Source organism: Temnothorax longispinosus, chromosome 12, assembly GCF_030848805.1.
Source record: "Temnothorax longispinosus isolate EJ_2023e chromosome 12, Tlon_JGU_v1, whole genome shotgun sequence".
In the NCBI taxonomy this organism is placed as follows: Eukaryota; Metazoa; Arthropoda; class Insecta; order Hymenoptera; family Formicidae; genus Temnothorax; species Temnothorax longispinosus.
This window is the reverse complement of record NC_092369.1, coordinates 9,995,440-10,016,330: the sequence shown is the minus strand read 5'-3', so window position 1 is coordinate 10,016,330 and position 20,891 is coordinate 9,995,440. Positions and strand designations below refer to the sequence as shown.

The window sequence follows — 20,891 nt, the reverse complement described above, 5'->3', positions numbered from 1 at the left end:
GAGCTGATACTCGGCGGACGGATCGCTTGAGGAGTGCTCGTCTCACCGCGGATTCACGAGGAAGTCAACGGTGGAATCTCGCAGGAACAGTGGTTGTTGACAACGGAATCACGACGATAGGATTTGAAACGGCAGGATTGCATGTCATCGCTTTTCGTTTAAATGGATGAGCTGTCGATCAACGTCGCGAAAAACATGGAAAGCGTGGAAAGCGACACGGAGGCTCAACGCCGGAGAAGAGCGGCGGTGATGGTCGACGGACCCCAGGCAAAACGTTCCAAGCGTACCGAGGATGGCGAGGAAGTGGTGCAGAACGGAGAGGTATCTTGGCACGTCAATAACAATTGTCCCAGCTAGTCGAACAAACACAATCAATTGATCATTAAACTTTGAAACGTCAAATTTTACCTAAATCCTTGGGAGGTTAATATATTTGATATTGCGTAAAATTGATTAAATGTTAAACTTTGAAATATTGAATTTTACTTCAATCCTTAGAAGGATTATTAGGCCTGTTTGTTTTCGTTGCATTTCTGAACTAATGTAGTAAGTTTAGTATGAAACAAATATATTTTCTTTTATTATAACTTATTGCACTAGTTCAGGAATGCATCGAAAACAAACAGAACATTAGGGCTAGACTATAACCTAGGTTTATACTGGTCCTATATTTTATAAAATGCGTTTCGTTTTACCCACGATGTGCATGATATATTATTTATCCTTGTTTAACATTCGGTGAACAATAAGGTGATAAATAATACATTATGCACATCGTGCGTGAAACAGAATACATCCATAATCATGTTGTTTGTTTCAGTATTATAGAGTTGGAAAGGTGAAAAGGATTCGCCTTCTTAACTTCATGTGTCATGATGCCTTAGAATTAACGTTAAATGAGAATGTTAACTTTATTGTGGGACTCAATGGCAGTGGCAAAAGCGCTATATTGACTGCATTGACTGTAGGGCTCGGTACGAGAGCAAATGTTACAAGCGGGGAAACTTCTGTCGAAAGTATTATATATTATATTGTGGTTTTTTTTATATCGCATTGTGAAATAATTCAATAATTGTTGGCTGTGATGTTTTAGAGTTTATAAAGAAGGGCAGGAACTCTGCTACTGTTGAGATAACATTAGTTAATAAAGGAGACACTGCATACAAGCCTGACATTTATGGCGACACAATTACAGTTATACGTACCATTCGAAATACCTCGTCGTATAAGATTAAAAATTGGAGAGGTACTTGGATATAAATTTTATTTTTAATGATCTAAGTGATCTGTACTTATGCATCTGTACTTACAGAAATTTGTCATTTGCAGGAGAAATTGTTTCTACAGAACAAGATGAATTGGACAGTATCATAACGACGATGAATATACAAATTGATAATCCAATATCTGTTTTGAATCGGAACGTTTCAAGAACATTTTTAGTTACCTCTAAACCCGATGAAAAGTATAATTTATTTATGAAAGCTACTTTCTTGGATGCCATTGAAAATAATTATAAGGAGGATTTCTATACAGTCGAAAAAGAATACAATAAATTAAGGACATACTCTGCGGTATGTACACTATATTTTATTTTATTTTATGGTAGACAGTCATTCTTATCTTCAGTTGTTTCAGGCCTTGTCGCAAGTAATGGGAGAGATACAGAAATTGAAGGAAAGTATACATAGATTAGAGGAAATGGATAAATCACGAGCAGAATTAAGTAATCTCGAAATGGAACTTCAGGGTGCTACGGTAAATTCCAGTTTCAAAAAAATAAAAATTGCCAAATAAATTTCTAGATTAATAGTTTCATTATTTAGGCGATTACGGATAAAAACGAACTTCGCAAAATACAAGAGAACTTAAAGACGTATGAAAATAATTTGGAAGAGCTTCAGAATGTGGAATTATCTATTGGAACAGAGGACGAAGAAATTGATACAAAAATCCAGTAAGAATTAATTTGCAATAAAATCAAACCAATAGAGTTTACTTCCTAAAGTTATCACTACTAATTAATAACTTTTTTTAACATTTACAACACGTAACATCAATATTGTAAAAGCTACAAATTATGTTTTTACTTATTTCATGTTTTTTTTACTTGATAGAGATATAAAGCAAAAAATTCAACAAACAGATCTGGAAGCAACAGAGAGCAGTGAAGCTTATAACATCGTGGAACAAGAACATTCGGCTGCAAATGAGGCGCTCTCTAATAAGCAACGCGAGTTGCATCCATTATCAAGCAAAACAAAACGATTTGAAGATGTCAATTTGCTGGAGAAGAAAATTCTAAAGTTAAAATGGTAAAAGCATATTTCTATAACATATTTTTTGTCATTGTTTTTTAGTTTATAATATAAATATATTTTGCATATATTTTTTTTAGTTGCAACGATGAAGAACACAACAAAAGAAAAGTAATGACAGAGCAGCTATCAAAGTTGGAGGAAAGACTGAATGAACTCGATGCCTCGTTACGCACTAAGCAAACCGAATTAATGCATTTGGAAACCGATATGATGCGACTTATGCAAGAAGTACAATCTATCAAAAACGAAGCCGAGAATTTTAACAGACAAATAGGTAAGTCATCAATGACAAATTAGTAATAATGTACTCATGTAATCAGTAACTCACGTAATTTAAAAACATACAATTTTATTTTATGAAATTAAAGATAAGATCAAAAGAGATTTGAGTGCAGTCGTGCAACATTCGGATAATTTATTGAGTGTATTTGGGCCAAACATACCACGTCTGTTGAAGAGAATCGAAGAAGAATATAAGACAAAGCGATTCAAGGAAAAACCACGCGGGCCTATTGGTATGTACAGTTATTTTGGGATGAATTAACTTTTGTGAAATTATTCTCTGTTTTACTGTATTAAATTACGTGAATTATGTAGGTGCTTTCATAAAACTGAAGGATGCAGCTTGGGCACCAGCAGTAGAAAGTTTGTTTGGTAATCAGTTTCTCAGCTCATTTTGTGTAGATAATAGTGAGGATGCCAAGTTGTTGAAGAGTATTATGAAGGAAATTTTTGACAACGAGAACCCTCCCCAAATGATATCAAGCAAATTCCTTTACCAGGTAAGAGAACGTAATCTTTTCGTTATTTTAATATTTTGAAATTGAAATATTTTTTGAGAATAAATAGAAATTAATATAAATACAATATACAAAAAAAGTATATAAGTAATTTATATATATGTATATATATATACATAGATGTATATATATATATATTTATATTTATATTTAATATTTATATTAAACTTCCCAGTAAGACTAATAAGCAAGTGTGACAATTAAGAATGCTAGTTTTAACTTCAACAATATGTGTAATTAAAGTCTTTTAAAATAATTTCAGGTGCGTGATGTTAGACGCCACTGTACACAGTCGCCACGGTATTCTAATCTCTTAGATGCAATGGTTATAGAAGATCCTGTCGTAGCTAATTGCTTGATAGATCAACGTGAAATTGAGTGTATACTTCTTATACCAACAATACAAGAGGCCTGCGTGATAATGTCGGACATGACGAAAGTGCCAAGAAATTGCAAAAGAGCGTTTACTTTACGTGGAGACACATTCTACCCCGATCCAAATTACAGGCATTATGAGGGAAGATGTGAACGCGCTAAATATCTTCATGTTTCTACCACGTATCATGTTTCTACCATGGAAATAATGCAGTAAGTGCAACAATGTAATCCACTTTAGAGTAGTAAACTCTACCCAACAATTTTACCCTGTATATGTAAAAGAAAATATAATGCAAATAATTTATATTAATTTCTCATGTAGAACGCTGAAAGAAGATCTTCAAATAACTGAAAACAAAAAGCAGGAAGTCGACGCAACATATAACATTATATTTGAAATAATAATTCGCACTACTTCCGAAATGAATAACGTAATCAAGACGGTCCACAAGCTAAGGTCTACACAAAGTGAATGTACTAATTTGATTAACGAACTGAAAGATGAAATTGATTTGCATGATGCCAGTTGTATTGATGTTTTCGTGAGTAATCAGGATTGTCTTTTGAAGTATTATTCTCTAGAATAAAATAGCTACATATTATTCAATTTATTATTTACAGCGTAACGAAGCCGCGGATTTGGAAAAGAAAATAGCGCAGGAAAGTGGCTTGGAAAAGGCTTTAGATGAAAACGTGCAGCAGCTTCAGGAGACCGTTGAATCTCTCGACGCGGAAGTTAAGCGATGCGGGGATTTGAGGCACAATTTACACACACTGATTGATTCTCTTAAAGTATGTTTATATTGTCAGTTGAATGCTTAATCTTTATTAATAATTAATATTTATAAGAATAATAAATAATATTTTATGTAAAACTTTGCGCAGGACCAATTAAGAGAATTGACACGGGAGAAGGAAAGGCATCGGCACGAGTTTCAGCATGCTACTCGACAGTTACAGGAAATTCGTCAAACCATACAGTGCGCAACGGGGGAATTCGAAATACAAGAGACAGCGGTAAAGAAAGTTGTTTCCAACGCTACTGAAAAATGTCCTAGGATAAACACTACCAGGTTAACATTATAAAATGATGTAACATGATGTACAATCAAAATTATTCATTTTTTTATTTCTAAACTCTTAATTTTTATTCATGTTTTATTTGTATATCTTACGTTGCTTCAATATCTCGTCTTTTACAGATTGGCAAACCAAATCAAAACTTTACTAACTGAGTTACGAGATAAGATTCGCGAGATAGAAAACCAGTTTGGCTGTTTGGATGAATTACGTCGACAACTGAAAGAAAAGGAAGAAAAGTATGGAGTAAACATTGAATTTGCAGCTGAATTGAAACAAAGTTGCGAAGTAAGTAAATTATCTATGTAATTTTCATGGACTATTCGTTATTTTACTCGAGGAAATATTTTACAATACATTCATATACTTTGTAGAAACACATTGAACGAGTGGAGCATCGGCAGAATATGTTCCTCCAACTAAGGGATTTGTATAGTGTCTGTGTGCAGAAAGCTTTCACCAATGTGCTTTCTTTAACACAATTTAAGGTAACAACAAAAAATATTTTTTTAAATCATATTTTATTAATTATTATTCACAAATGTTTTTTTTTACCAGGGCACTGTGGTGATCGATCATACAAATAAACTGCTTGACTTACATGTGAGTGTACGGAATGATGAAGAGTCGAGCAATGACACGAAATCGTTTTCGAGAGACGAACGATCTTACTCGACCGTCGCATTCATCTTGGCTCTCTGGGATTGCACTCGGCTGCCCTTCTACTTTCTCGGTGAATTCGATGTATTCATAGTAAGCCGTTATTATAATTTTTGGTCTATATTTCTTGAATTTGTTTTGCATAAAGAAATAACGCCTTGCGTGCTTATTTGTAGGACAAAGTAAACAGGCGAGTTATAACGGATATTCTGTTGGGTTACGCTAAATTGCATCCACAGAGTCAGTTCGCTTTCTTCACGCCTCTAGACACACTTTTCTAGACCTCGCACATTCTTGCGGAGGATTGTTTGACAATTCATCAGTAAGTTGAAGTTTTTATCAAAAAAATATAATTAATTTTGTCTATTTTGTATAATGAATAGATTTTTTAATATCAAAATTCGTAATATTGTATAATTTAACAATTTCAGAATCATTACAATGTTTTGAATACACGTTTTTTCTTTTTTAGATTACAACCACCGGAGAGAGGAACTTTGAATTAGTGAACATTCGAAGTTTTTTTATTTTTTTTATTTTTACTGATTCAATAATATGTTTTCACGTTTGTGAGATAGAGAAGTGATATTGAGTTTAAGCGCATTGAAATATGTGTTATGTAGGAAACTTGTTTGTTTTTTAGCGATAAGCGAAAATAATTTATTTGTTTCGTATTATTGAAAGAGAAAAGTAAAGGCGTAAAAATAGAGCGCCAAAACACAAGTTTATTTTACGTGTTTTATGAAATGAACAGAAGACTGTTCAGAATATATGTTTTTGTACGCATGATATATATAGGTATTCTATGGATAGTTCAGATTATTCGCGGTTTATTTAAGTTACAATGCTCTAAATGAGTAGTTTAGAATGATAAAAATGCCTTCTATTGTATCGCAGTAATAAATGCGATTTACACAGATATTTTCTTTTAATAATAAAGTTTTCTCAAATGTTGCAGCATATTTCGACAATTCGTTTAAATTTCAAGTTCAATTTCTTTCCAGACATCTATATCTCCAGTCTCATCTAAGTATGACGTAATTATTTCATATTCGGATAAATTCACTGGAAGATTCGCGAGAGACTTCTCTTCAGGTTTGATTCGTTGCCAAAACAGGCGGTATATCCAGAGAGTAGCCAGAGAGACGGGCAAGAGGAACAGGGTACGTACGAAACATTGTTCGTTGCGGACCACGCCAGATCGGTAAGTGGATCAAGGTTCGCCCGGCATTGCGCGAATCTGGTCCAGCCGGGGTTCCCGGCTATAACGCAACACGCCTTTACGCATTACGCGCGTATTACATGCGATGCGCGTGAGCTGACTGGCCGCCCGGCGGCCGGTGCGTGTGTCGGCCAGCTGGACGAGGCGGGCGTGGTAACCGGCGTTATGCAATCCGCATGCTGGCACTTCATCGGAGAAAGTGCTCGGCGAGCGCTCGTGAATCGGTAATGTCACGGAAAGGCGGGATAACACCGGTGGGCCCGCGGCAGGTAGTACCTGACCTAATTTCGCTAATTGGGCCCGGTCGAATTCGTTTCCTCGACGACTTTCGATCCGCGCGGCCTTTTACCTCTTTTTCTTTTTTTTAGCAAGTTGGATAACGTATTACGTTACGTTACGGCGATTACACGTGTTTGAAAATTCGAGCGCACATGTCCCTCGAATTATGTAATTTTATTCGTCGTTCGTGAAAACAGTATCGATTTATCGTTGAATAATGCAGTTTTTGTTGAGTTCGATACATGCTCGTGTTATTCACTTCAGTATAAGGAAGACAAATGTTGCACCATTTTAAATAATTTTGGGTACTGAGATCTTAGCTCGTGGGTTAATGACGACGACGATTAGGAAGAAGTAATAACTACGAATAACAAATGATTTCGTGAAAATCATGATTATTCAAACATTCAAAACACATCAGATATTCCAAGTCTTATTCTAAATGGTTGAAAAAATGTACACTCTCATCGAGAGAAAGGTAGGCGAAGATATCTCTTCCACCAGCATGAGAAAATGAATTATAATTATATATTAAAAAGTATTCTTTTTAAGAGACGCAGCTGCTAATCCTGCTGCAATCCAAACACCAGATTTTTCTCAAAGTCCAACTTAATTACTAAACGAAGATACATTGAAGATAGGCGAAGATAATTTCGTACGACTTAATGTTATACTTGCTACGAAAAAACTGACATTTATTCGTTGAGTATCATTCCTAAATGCTGGTCAGGTCACAGTTCAGTGGAGGTAGGCAGCTGGGGCGGCGTAGGAGATGGGGGCCGAAGCGGCGTAGGCGATGGGAGCATGAGCTACGGGGGCGGCGAACTTGGCGATCGGAGCGGCGTAGGCCAGAGGGGCGGCATGGGCCACGGGAGCGGCGATCTTGGCGACCGGGGCAGCGTAGGCGAGGGGTGCGTGTGCGACCGGGGCAACGGCCTTGACGGCGACGGCGGCGGGTTCTTTGCGGACTACGGCGTTGAATCCGTTGACCGGGTCAGCGATGTAGTCGACAATCCGCCTGGTGCCGTCGGCCTCCAAGAGGGAGTAGCTACCCTGAACGAGATCGCCGTCGCGAGTCTCCTGTTGGCTCTTGGCGTCGCCGGTCAGGCTGTCGTGCACGTCGTAGGCGTAGCTGTACTGGGGATGCGGGTCGAAATCGGCGTCGACGGCCTTAGCTACCACGGCCTTGGCCACGGGGGCGGCGTAGGCCAGGGGTGCGGGGGCAGCGGCGTAGGCCAGGTGGGCGGCAGGGGCAGCGGCGTAGGCGCCGTAGGCCAAAGGGGCCGCAGGTGCGATAACACCGGCGTTGGCCGCGGCGATCAGGACGGCGAAAGCGACGAACTGAGGAAGAAAGGGAGTAAGTAAATTGAATAAAATTATAGAAGAATTGTGTGCTGGAATTATATAATAGATGTAAATATAGAAATATAGAATAAGTAATACAATAGTACACACAACGTGAAAAAGAAATGTAAATTAGAAAAAAACTCAATCAAAATTTTAATAAAATAAAGATTGTTTGCATTTTGCACTAACATTTTATTAATCTGTTTGTGATAAAATTTTAGTTCAAAATGCAAACGATAATTAGCTCGATCTAGAAGTACGAAAGAGGAGATTCGCTTTTGTAGAATTTATCACGTTAAACGCCACTTTCGACTGGTCCCGCAAATATCGTTAATTGGCCCCGTTTTTTTATTTCGTTGTATATGGAGTAATACCACAAGAAAAACGATACTACGAGCGCGCACCGTCCGGTTATTATTCTCGCAATCCGTAATTATGCAGAACCCAATCGGACTGACAAACTGTACGTCGCGAGGAACTTCACCGACGAGGATTATCGAGGAAGAACGTGCTTACGTCAAGAAGAACTTGAAAGGACGTAATACCTTGAAGGCCATTGTTGCTCGGGTGATCGGTACTTCGCTCGATCTTGCGAGTCTGATGCGAATGATACCAATGGATGGATGGTTTTCGGCTTTTATACCGCTCTGCCCGAGGCTCGGGAGGTCCACATCGCCGCTGCCGCTGCCGCCACCGCCACCGCCACCGCCGCCGCGCACTCACACACATCTCCAGGTCGTACCCGCTCACTGATGTAACTGGGTGACGGTACCTTCGACGGCCACCCGATTCGCGGTCGCGAGGAGCGCAAAATTGAGCAAGAAATCGGACCACGCCCAATGAGAGCGACGAGCCGAGATCGGATCGGGCGCCTGCTCTCGCATCTTGAAGGACCAATCTTGAACACACCGGTCGTCGTCGCCGGGGACTAGGCCACGTCCTTGCCACGAGTTACCTGATCCCCCATCGCTCTCCACCCGCTTGCCCCATCGAGGGTTATTACAGAGTATTTATTCTTTCACTCTTTACCCAAATTTCTTTCTTCTTCCTTTTTTTTCCCACGTATGACGGGCCTTTGCGAACTTGTTGAACTTTGTTTCGGTAGAAGTTGCCGATTCGTAAATTTCTTAATGTAGCAAAGAGTGACGTAGATTAATGTAATAATGAAGAAATAATTATATACGAAAATGATCTTGCGCACTGATATCGATTTATCCGTTCACGGTCGTTGGGACCTTGTAATACTTATATTTCTTATGTTTCAAAGGAAAGATCGTAAGCACCATATTTTTAAAGTTATTTTTTTTTAAGGATTGCGTCCTTAATACATATAAAATGATATTCTTTCAGATGCCATGCAAAAGTGTGCTTGTCAATTTGCAGACTTGATAAGAATATTTTAGGCTTTTAAGCACGATTTTCATTTTTAATTACGTAATTGTACGTAAACGAACGAAAATACTTCTCACGAGTTCTTTATATCGTGCTTGTATTTGCAGTCCTGGTCTACAGAGTCCATATAATAAATAGCATAACTTTCTTTTCTCCTCTTTATGAAGACTCTCTTGGATCTATCAAGATCTGCTCATCTTTAGTCTTGCTCAGAGCACATTTGTCATTCTATTCTCTTTATAGATTTTTCTTAGCTCGTCTTTGATCGGTGACTTTAATGCCGCGCGTTTCTTAATCCTCCACTACTCGCTCAGTTTGGGCATTCTGATCTGTATTGAAGTTCCTATAGGTATCGCGAAGTTACTTTTTGCTATTGTCACATTCGCTTAGAAATTACGTCAGGATACACGCAATACCTTTCAATTGATGAATAGAATCCGTGATTAGCGATTTTGACAATCGAAACAACGGTTACCATCGAAAATACAGCATGATAATCTTTTGAGATTATATAATAAAGCATATGTTGGTTCAAGTTATTTAACTAAACGTTAAATTATATTATAATTAGAGATTTTTAATAAATTATGTCGCGTTGTTAGCAAATGAGATTAATATTAACATTTCTATCCAATAATATTATCTTAATTACCAGACATTCCCTCGTAACATGGAACGCAATTTAATCAAATGCGACAAATTGCATAGTACTGTGCAATAAAGACTGACACGACTGTTTCTCTTGCATCAACTTGCGTGAACAACGACGAGCGTGTCGATCGATATTCAAGCCAGAAGTTAATGGACACGTAAGCCGGCTCTGCCCGGGTATCACCAATCCAGATAATTATGCGAAACCGCGTTTCGAAATGTTTGTCTCGTGTAATTTTGGAGTCTGATGGATTATAATCTTTTGGATTGCGAAACGCACGTCAGCGTGTACGTAACGAGAGCGAATATTCCGGCTCGGAAGTGAATAATTCTCAATAACATAGAAATCGGAACGTGAAACACTTTAAACGACTTAATTTCATGTGCAATTAACTTTAATTTAATTCGCCTCGCGAATACCTGCAACTCACTAGTTGCAAATTACAATTCATGCTGTATATAGGTGTAAGAGATCACCGATTTTAATATTTATCGAAAAAACGTAGTACGTATCAAATAAAATAATACAGAGGGATTTCGATACATATATATATTTTGTTTTCTATTTTACAATATTATATATTAATTGTGCGTATGTAGCGCGGTACTCGTTGCATTTTTCGATGCTGATACGAGTGAAAAATACGCGTATCTTGCCATGTTAAGAAAAAAACGAAGGTTAATTTTAATACACACAAATAAGACATTCATTCTGTCGCGATAACGTGGTCGCGACTTAAACATTACAGCAGGGGACTTGTTCCGATAATTGACACGCGCCACAGGGATCCGGATCATAACGTTTTCCCTCGCCCAAGAAAGGCGAGGCTCGGCTTCGACGTCCGGGTCATCCGGCACGTAATTTACTGTCCGATTCACTGTCATGCACATACTTCCTGTCGCGACCTTCGTTTGATTTGGCCGATCGTTCCCATAATCGGTCGAATCAAAGCCGACAGGTCTTTTTTTCCTTTTCTTTTTTCTTTCATGCCGAACAAATTTATGTTCGTACCTCGTAAACTGTCCCCTATATGGGAAAACGTCGAGCGCATTTTCACGAAACACTGAAAAAGTGCGCTCGACGTTTTCCCATATAGGAGACAGTTTACGAGGTACGAACATAAATTTGTTCGGCACGAAAAAAAAGAGAAGGAAAAAAGACCCGTCGGCTTTGATTCGACCATCAATAAGTAGCCACTTATTGCTATCGATGATGCAATTGCATGTCAAAAGGATTAATTGAATTCTTCAATGCATGGGCATTTTTTTGAAATTACAAATTCAAGCGACAAAGAATGAATAATTTATATAAATGAAATCTGACTTATATATATGTACGTGTAGGCATGTCTTACTCGCAGCACAAATTAGAATCTCTAAAAACGCACATTCAAAAGATGCAAAGGCGATTTGCTTATTGCAGAACATGTTCGAAACTTCCGAAAGTCTCTTCCTCGATGATCGCGCGTGACTGACAATGAGATCGCGTGTTATACACCCGAAATTTCCGACGTTTTTGTGCAACCGTTTCAACCTTCCAGATCCCGATCCCGCGATCGGGATCGGCAATTTTCTTCGCGTTTGATGTGAGACGTGTCGGCCGAAACGGGGCGATTTCACGCGGGTGTCGTGGGTAGTGGACCCACAGGCAGCGGAGCGGGCGACAAAAACCGAGTGACGAGCGAAATCTCGAGCCCCGATCGGCACGAGGCTGCCCGATAAATGCCCGCGGGCTCTGCGATCGATCGGCGCTGGGGCCCCCCGGCCGCGCGCGATATATTCGGGCGACCCACCTATTTCTTCTTTATGAAAGTGCTCCACTTCTCTCTTTCTCTCGGGCACGGGCCCCGACGACGTTAGATGATGTGACGCAACGACGACGCGATCTCGGTCTGTCGCGACACATTTGGCAGAGGCACGTAAATCGGAATGGCTCGAAAGTTTCGCGACGGTGACGAACAATGCTCGTGATTTTCGGTTTCTCGACACCGTCTCGCGTGCGTGGGAGGCTACAGAATATCTCGGGACAACTGATCACATTTATGACGAAGAAATTAATATTCCTCTATGGAAACTTTCTTCAGGAAAACAAAGACTATATTATTAATATAATGTATATGTAAAAAAGAAATATATAGATACATATAAACCTGTATGGTACTTTTATTAAGTAAAAATGTGTGAACAAAGCGTGGAGACTTTTCTTAATATTAATTTTGATAAAAATGCGTCTTTTTAATATCTCCTACAGTAATAGATTTTATAATTTGTCATATATATTTAAAAGATTTATGTATATAAATAGAAAGTGTTCAAGAATCGAGTAGACAATATTTCTTAAAATATCCTTAACAATCTTTATTGCGCCTACTGTTATTTTAGGAACCATAAGAATCAGTTGTTACAGATTGACATGACACTCAACTTTACGATGAGAGATTTATACGAACTTCAACTCTTATCTTGATTGCCTGAGATTCTTAAAGTTTATTTTTTGCCGGGCCTAATGATGCAAGCTTCTCTCGTCTAATATAACGTTATAGAAATCCATATTATAATTTTCTAATCCATTCTCGATTAAGTGACACGCGAGAAATCGTCGTGTCACTCAAGGATCGCTTACGAAAAGTGGGGTTTGGCATGGTCAGTAATGTAACAGAGCCAAACGCGTGTTGCACAATGACACGAGACAATTACGCCGATAAATAGGGAGAAAAAAATACGAACAAATTGATTTGCGGTATGCCACAAAAGATATACGCGAAGCGATTTTTGTAAATAAATACGCGTTTGCAACTGGCCCTTCACTTTTCATTTTTCCAAGTGCTTTCTTCATTCGTTTTATAAATGTGGAAGGACAAGTTCGCTACTGGACAGACAAGATAGCCGTGGTACTCTTTATTCTTTTATTTTGCTGCTTACCAACAAATTTTTATCATTATTTAATAATGCAATAATAAAATCAAAATTCTTTAATAATGAATTTCTAAACGTGGAGAAGAGAAAAATTAAATATTATTTCTGTAATTTATGTGTCCCATCTCAATGCTCCAAATTACTTATTATTATACGGATTTTTCGTTAATTAATCCTACACAAAACTTATACAATTTCTTTTAGTTGATAAGATTTAAAAATGATGTGACTCTCTTTGCTTTATTCGCATATCTTGAAATGAGAAAAGCCGGTATTATAGAGACTATATTGAAGTTAAGTTATTTTGAGCTACTTCCGTCTTCGGTCAAAAAATTCGTCGCGATAGATTCTGCCATATACAATGTGTATAATCTACGTGCGCAACATATGTATATGAAGAAAAGTCATCACGCTCGGACATGGGTAATAGCACGAGGATCAGATCCTGCCAAGTGTCCATGGACTATCGGGGGGCGAGGGTGCGCGATCGCGAGTGCCGGCCAAGTTCAAGTGCGGTCGGCCGTCAACGCCGGCGAACTTTCAAAGTCCGGCACCGAGATCGACGGTGGGGATCCATATGGTGGTAGACCGGACCACTATATAAAGCGGCCGCGATCAACACCGCACATCATCAGTCTCGCTTTGGTCGATCCAAACCAACCAAATCTACTCAAGAATGGCGTTCAAGGTGGGTAGAGGATCGCAAACGAGGAGGACCTCTCGAGTCAGTTAGACTGTGCTTGGAGTCTCCTGGACTCGGTTGTATGCTCAAAGTGCTCAAAGAGAGAGGTTTATCTCCTGGGATTCGCTCTCGGGTAGCAAAATTCGCGAGTGAACGTTAATCGGAACTGAAAAGTTCGATCCTCACGCAAATTCCAAGTGTATATCGAAATCTAAGATCAGTTCGGGAACGATTTGATATTGTCGACAAAAGTTCTTTTATAATTATTAGATAAACCAGACAGAAGTTTATATAATAATAATAATAATATTCTTTTGCAGTTTGTCGCTTTCGCCGCCCTCGTGGCCATCGCCAACGCCGGTGTTCTCGCGCCCGGTGCCCCCTTGGCTTATGCCACGGGCCCCGCGGTCGTCGCCGCCCCCGTCGCCAAGGCCGTGGTAGCTAAGGCCGTCGACGCCGATTACGACCCGCATCCGCAGTACAGCTACGCCTACGATGTGCACGACAGCCTGACCGGCGACGCCAAGAGCCAACAGGAGACCCGCGACGGCGACCTCGTTCAGGGTAGCTACTCCCTCTTGGAGGCCGACGGCACCAGGCGCATCGTCGACTACACCGCTGACCCGGTCAACGGATTCAACGCCGTAGTCCGCAAGGAACCCGCCGCCGTCGCCGTCAAGGCTGTCGCCCCGGTCGCCGCCGCCCCCATCGCGCACGCACCCCTCGCCTACGCTGCCCCGGTCGCCAAGATCGCCGCCCCTGTGGCTCATGCCGCTCCCCTCGCCTACGCTTCTCCAGTCGCCAAACTGGCCTCTCCGATCGCTAACTCCCTGTCTTACTCCGCTCCTCTCTCTTACTCCGCTCCTCTCTCTTACTCCGCTCCTCTCTCTTACTCCGCTCCTCTCTCTTACTCCGCCCCCCTCTCTTACTCTGCTCCCCTCTCTTACTCTGCCGGCATTGCTAAGATCGCTGCCCCCGCTGTAGCCCACTACGGACACGCTGCACCCCTTGCCTATGCCGGCTATGCCGCGCACGCTGCCCCCCTTGCCTACGCCGCGCACTCCGCCCCTCTCGCGTACGCCGCGCACGCAGCCCCCATCGCTAAGATCGCCGCCCCCATCTCCTATGCCGCCCCCGCTGCCTACATCCACTAATTGTGTTGACCGCGCCAACCCTCATTGTCGACTCAGGCCGAACTTATTTATTTTTATATCATGTATATGTTCTTTCTATGTGACTGATTAAAGAAATTACACACACACACATACTTGGGATTATTCGTTTGCGCTAGACCTCGCTGAACTATTTCTCGTTGTCACTGTATCAATATGCTAATAAGTGTACATATGTACAGTGCATTAGCCATATTTAATTTTTAAATAAAATGTGCGTAATGTTGTATATGGATATAGCGTGTATATCGTGTGTATACAATATATTAGATATTGCGAAAATTATTAAATAAACGATTTGTAGAAAATTAAAGTATGAGCAGAAAGAATCCGAATCCTCCATTCTCAATATGATAAAAAGAAACGTCGAACACGGCAACAAGTATTATCATCATCAGTTTAAAGTAAAGAAAGACAGAAAAATTGAAAACAGTAAGAAAATAACAGACAGGAGTTATATTAATGGATCCACTTTGACAAACTTTTTGCGAGATTTCAATTAAACTGTATATTAATGTCAAAAGATAAACAACATTGTGCGATTAAGAGGACGAATATAAATAATTTGCATAACTGATGAAAAGTAACGAAGGAGATCACCTTGATCTGATATTGATTTCCATTTTAAGAAAGCTTAATTGTCTTTATCACATTGATCAATTTTATAGCATTTACATAATGATCACTCGATCGTTATATCTCTCACATTGCATGATACCGGTTTTTCTTTTCGAAGGACCACATATTTATCTTAATTATAATTACATTATAATTTGTTGCATTCAAATTTTTTACTTTCATCCTCAAAGTTTTTCTCAAACTTTAAAGTTTTTCAGAACAGCAAAAATATTACAGAGAAACATTTTATGAAAATACTTGGGTTTAATATTCTACAAATTAAAATATTAAAAAACTCTAACAATACTTTTGTATTTCTTTCGAGGCATCCATATTATTTTTTATCTACCGAGGACATCATATCAATCAAAAAAAGTCTACGTATCAATCTTTATTTGAGCAGCACTGTTGCTGTTTTGGAATTTCTGAGAAAAGAATGGCGAAACGATTAAAGCAATCAAAATCTAGATATTCGAGCGATTACCACACGTGATGTGCTAATCGTGTGCGTCATATGCGACATTCTAGCTCGCGATTGCAATTCGTATTGTTCTGTGTCGTCATGCTAATATAAATTCACGACGCGGTGTCGAAACTCCTCGCTGGTTGTGCCGAATCTATTTCGCGTCGTTTCGAGCGCTGACAATCTCGCGCGCGCGCCATTCGGAATTACGGAGAGCTGTAGCATGTTTACGATGTGTAACATTAAACATTAAGCATTACGGATTATGGAACGTGGACAAGTTTTAACTGGAGAGAGAAAGAGAGAGAGCAAGAGAGAGGGAGGGAGGGAGAACAGAAATACGCCTTGCAGAACTCGCCGCTTTGTCACTCGCTCTAATTTCCAATTATATAACTCGCTTAATCTTAATACAAAATTATGTTTCTTCACTTTAAATTATTATTCATGTTCTCACTGGACAATTGTATTGGCAAATATTTATGAAATTCAGAAATATTTAAAGCGCTGGACAATGTAAATTAAGAAGGGACATGACAGTATACACTGTGAAATATTAAAGGATGAAATTTAAACTAATACCTTGAGTTAAATAAGATTTTATTATTTTTAACTATTATGTGTGTGTCTAAATTTATTATTTTAACACAAAACAGTATTATTTTAACTTCATTAATTTAGTTAAATTAAGTAAGATCTATGTGACGACGTATAAGAATGGTTAAAAATGACTCAAATTGAGTATAATTTGACATGAATTTAACAGTGTATAATAAGAAAATGTAAGGAGGAATAAGACACACAGGAAAATTAAGACAATTAAATCGCAACGATCCTAATCTCACGAAATAGAAAGAAATGGCCTTCGAAATTGTCTTGGCGTTTTAAACGACCCGTTCCTCGGTACAATCCACGACTTTTGTCGCGGCTCGCAATGTCGCCCCGAAACGGGCAGCGTAAAATTTCTCGAGTCCCCCGAGCGGGTCGCACGTGCCCTTGATACATGGGGGTAAACTTTCGCGCGTAATACCGCGGCGATCGGTGTCACGTTATTTCTGGCGTTCGCCAGAATTGACCCACTTTCTCCGCTTTTCGCTCGTTCTTTCTCGAGCATCTCCCCGAGACGCCGCGCGCGGCCGCGCGAGGATCGCGGCGCACAGCCACTTTTGTTCGCCGGTTTCGATCGACCGATTGCAAAAGTGCCGTTGCATCGCCTAAGAATCGCATGACAATGGAAAGACACCGATTTTTGCGAACGCAATGTCGCCCGTTTTGCGTTCTGCCGCGCCGGCCGGCGATGACTCGCGCTCGGCGCGCGGCATGAGTCGCGTTAATTCGACTCATTCCGATATAATAATTGTCCCGAACGTGTTCTGCCGAATAATTCTACCGCACTACATTCGCCTAATTAGCCTCGCAATGCTATTTAATTTTATTTTTGATAGTTTACATAATTTAAAGTGCAATTTTATCCAATCCAAATCATGCAGTCATTCTTAAAAAAATTAAAATTATAGTATTTTGTCACTAATATAATTAATATATAATTTCCTCTGGAATTAGGCAGCTGATTAAAGTCTCATCGAAATGACATTCACTACAAACTCGGGTTTAAAGCTCGGATCCCGAAGACCGCGTCTCGTAAGCCTCGCGCGAAAAATGAGCGGCACGTATGGAAGCGGAGGAACGTAGGAAGAAGAATTACGTGTGCGCCGCGCTGCCACCGAATTCGAGCTCGCTCGCCCGTTCGCAGGCGGCGCCGAATCCATTTGCCATGGGAGAAAGGCGTCCAAATTCCAGGCCTCGATTTAAATTGTGCATTACGTAATAGGGCGGACCGTTCGCGCTTTTCGGGAAGCGCGTGCACGCGCGTTGTTTCTCGACCGCGCGCCGCGATTCCACGGGGAAATGATCGACATAGCGAGCCGCGTGTCGAAATCGAATGCCGTCCGCGATAACGGCCTTGGACACTAAGGTTATCGCTCTCGCACACTTTAAACTACTACTATATATTCGTATACTAGATACATTAATAATACCAGGGCCGCTTTATTCACACACATCAAGCGTAGGGTCTTACAATAATTTCTCAAGGTTCAGGTTTCTCGAGCGGGCTCTCACTTTTTCGGTTTTCAACCGGATCTAGCTTCTTATCTTCGATCACCAATTTATCGCGATAAATATCCGGATATACAATTGAAGTATATTATATAGAATATAGTATATAGAAACGTGATTACTCCTGAATTCTGTGGGAGAAGACCTGATAGGTACCTTCTTTAATTCTATACAGAGCTGAAAGAGCGTGAGATACAAGTCGGTTAAACCATAATTAAGTGTAACCGAGGTTGGTGAAACTGGTCATTAGAGATGCAAATTTGAGGGCGCGATCGGGCCCCACGTATATCGCGTAACCTTCCTCCGCGAGACACATGGTCCTCAATTAATATTTATTCGCCCGATCTTTGCTCTCACCTCATATCTCACGATGATCTTCGCGATTTCTCGTTAGCGCGACTCCTTATCTTGTAAGGATAAGCCACTTACAAGTCTACATGCTGAAAGCGCGCATGTGTGAGAGAGATAAAGCGACTTTTACGGGTGAAGAAAACAGGACGTCGTGTTTTCGATGTAAACGGAAGAACAAAGTTGCAAAATCATTAAATCGAGAGTCGTCGTATAGGCGTCCTTAATAACATGAGAGATCTCGCATTTCTGATATTTTTGGAGTTGGTAAGGAATTACTGCCCACGCGACGAATGACGCGGCATGAAATTACATTTTGACATAAAATACATAAATATATTATGTTTAATCCGTGACATATCGCCTCTCACATGCACATGACATATCTTCTTTATTTCGCCTCCCTTATTTGCTTTTTATCCCTTTTTGTCGACAATTTATTTCTGACGCGCATGACGGCCGGCATTAATAACGAAATGGACCGCCTTGACAAGCGGAACATTTGCTTCGCTTATGCGCTTTTAAATCCGTCGGATCCGCGATGCGTCGATGAGAAATGATGGAATCGAGGAAAGATCTTTGATTTAAATTTTACTCGCGAGTGTGAAATTGTGGGCGGATCTTATCGAGCGATTGATTTATAGAAAGTGGAAAAGAGCGATTGATAGCGATAATTATATTCGACGAGTTTTGGGGAAACATTCGGTGTCCATTATATAAAGTGTGCGCAGCACATTACTCGATACCCTTTTTAGCTTTCGTTGCTGGCCTTGATTCGCATATGAGCGTGGTTAATAAATGATAAAAAAACGCGTAACCTTAATCGGTGAGCTCGATTATATTCCGTCGAGGGTCGAACACGCAGGATCTTTCATTTGTTTTGTCGAATACATCCGTTTAAAGCCGACGGTACACAGTACACACCGCATCCGTTCAGTTCGTGATTCGATTTCGTGATTCATTGTAGCTAAATCACGTTAATTTTTACTTAATTGCGCCCTTAATAAATTACACACTTAATAAGTGTCAATGTAAAATAAATTTAATTTAATATTCTTATTGAAATAATATTTCAAAGCACCATAACTTCCTTCCATTTACAGAGAAAAAGAGAGAATCGATGATCTCTTTCAAACAATAATGTTCTTTTAAATTAAAAACAAATTATATTAAAAATTAGTAATTTATCTCAGTAATTCTTTTAATCTATAGGCATATTCTCTTTTAACGTAACAAAATGTAATTTGAGATAGACTATAAAACAAAGATAATTTGAAACTAAACTGAATAGACGCGCAATGTACCGTTCATTTAACTCATCAAATTAATTGCACTCCAGACACGACGTGGATGCAGTTACCGCAAGTGCTACGTGCATGTTTTGCGAATCGAGTGTCAACGTCGTTAATAGCAACACAATTTCGCGCATCGCATTAAACGATCCTGCGTAATTGGTAACGTCGTAATTAGTTAAATTGACATAATCGAGAGAAGTGGGCACCGCGCGATTTTTTCTACGACTGTGTCTCGTCACAGAAAAATATGTTTTAATTTTCACAAATATTTTAATTTAATTGATTTAAAAAATTAAAGAAATCAAATAATACAATTTATTTAAAGATTAATTAAGAAAATCAAGTAATAAATATTTAATGAAATCCGACATTTTACCCCCGTCGATTTTCCGCAGAAATCCCCGATAGAGAAGCGGTCAAAACTGTCAAAGGCCAGACGGTCGTCTCCTATTGTAATCGGATCGACAAGAAACGCAAAAATCGCGCTCGGTTCTCGCTCGCGGCGATTCGCCTGTTTGCTCGGATTCCGGACCGGTCTCTCTGTCAAAAGTGAACCGGTCTTTCATGCGCACGTAATACGGGGCGCGATTACGAGGTGCCGCATAGTGACATTGGGCGCGGTTCTTTGACGGCCGCGGCTGCAGTCGCGAAACACTGTTCGGTGAAAGTCGATCCAGTGCGCAAACCACACTCTCCTTCTCGTTCCTTCTTCGTTCCGCTGCATTCCGTCTTGCACGACTCAGAAGGATAGACACAGAAAGAGAGAGAGAGAGAGAGAGAGAGAGAGAGAGAGAGAGAGAGAGAGAGAACTTGTAATCACATTACTCTTTCCTGAAAACTTTGTTTTATTCGAGGAATGACCGAATATGGTTCTTCGGCGATGTATCTCCACAAATAACAGCTTCTATAATCTCTCGCAATAAACAACGCTTGAATTTCAATTAATTATTAATTAGCTAGCAAAGTTTACTTTTTATTAATTATGACGTGTTTTCATTCGTATATGAATGTAAAATAGAAAGGCACAGAAAAGTGTGTATGTATATGTTTTATTACATGAAAAATAATTCTTCTAGGTTCTTATTTTAATAACAGTTAATTATCTTAATGCAGTTCGAAATCGATTATCGAATTATCGTTTCTTTTTAGTGA

The 20,891-nt window shown here is 39.7% G+C and overlaps 3 protein-coding genes across 4 annotated transcripts; 2 read left to right on the top strand and 1 right to left on the bottom strand.

Moving 5' to 3' along the window:
* Nucleotides 1-6: 6 nt before the first annotated feature.
* Nucleotides 7-6,201, top strand: LOC139823019 (structural maintenance of chromosomes protein 6-like). 2 transcript variants are annotated; one of them, XM_071795285.1, is made up of 19 exons: nucleotides 7-321; nucleotides 821-1,016; nucleotides 1,094-1,246; nucleotides 1,330-1,574; nucleotides 1,639-1,758; nucleotides 1,827-1,957; nucleotides 2,118-2,315; nucleotides 2,399-2,595; nucleotides 2,690-2,836; nucleotides 2,919-3,103; nucleotides 3,384-3,709; nucleotides 3,822-4,041; nucleotides 4,121-4,291; nucleotides 4,385-4,572; nucleotides 4,702-4,867; nucleotides 4,954-5,067; nucleotides 5,138-5,332; nucleotides 5,416-5,561; nucleotides 5,712-6,201. In XM_071795285.1, exons 1-18 carry the CDS (start codon nucleotides 163-165, stop codon nucleotides 5,518-5,520), a joined length of 3,216 nt encoding a protein of 1,071 aa, XP_071651386.1. In that variant the 5' UTR covers nucleotides 7-162; the 3' UTR covers nucleotides 5,521-5,561; nucleotides 5,712-6,201. The 2 variants fall into 2 exon arrangements, with proteins under 2 accessions (XP_071651386.1, XP_071651385.1); XM_071795284.1 differs by having other exon boundaries at nucleotides 1,630-1,758.
* A 917-nt stretch (nucleotides 6,202-7,118) lies between these two features.
* Nucleotides 7,119-8,988, bottom strand: LOC139823028 (cuticular protein 1). The gene is made up of 2 exons (XM_071795292.1): nucleotides 8,633-8,988; nucleotides 7,119-8,081 (listed from the first exon to the last, which is right to left on the bottom strand). Exons 1-2 carry the CDS (start codon nucleotides 8,642-8,644, stop codon nucleotides 7,479-7,481), a joined length of 615 nt encoding a protein of 204 aa, XP_071651393.1. The 5' UTR covers nucleotides 8,645-8,988; the 3' UTR covers nucleotides 7,119-7,478.
* Nucleotides 8,989-12,409: 3,421 nt separating this feature from the next.
* Nucleotides 12,410-14,989, top strand: LOC139823026 (cuticle protein-like). Its single transcript, XM_071795290.1, has 2 exons — nucleotides 12,410-13,734; nucleotides 14,049-14,989. The coding sequence occupies exons 1-2, from the start codon at nucleotides 13,723-13,725 to the stop codon at nucleotides 14,880-14,882; spliced, it is 846 nt and encodes a 281-aa protein (XP_071651391.1). The 5' UTR covers nucleotides 12,410-13,722; the 3' UTR covers nucleotides 14,883-14,989.
* Nucleotides 14,990-20,891: the final 5,902 nt, after the last annotated feature.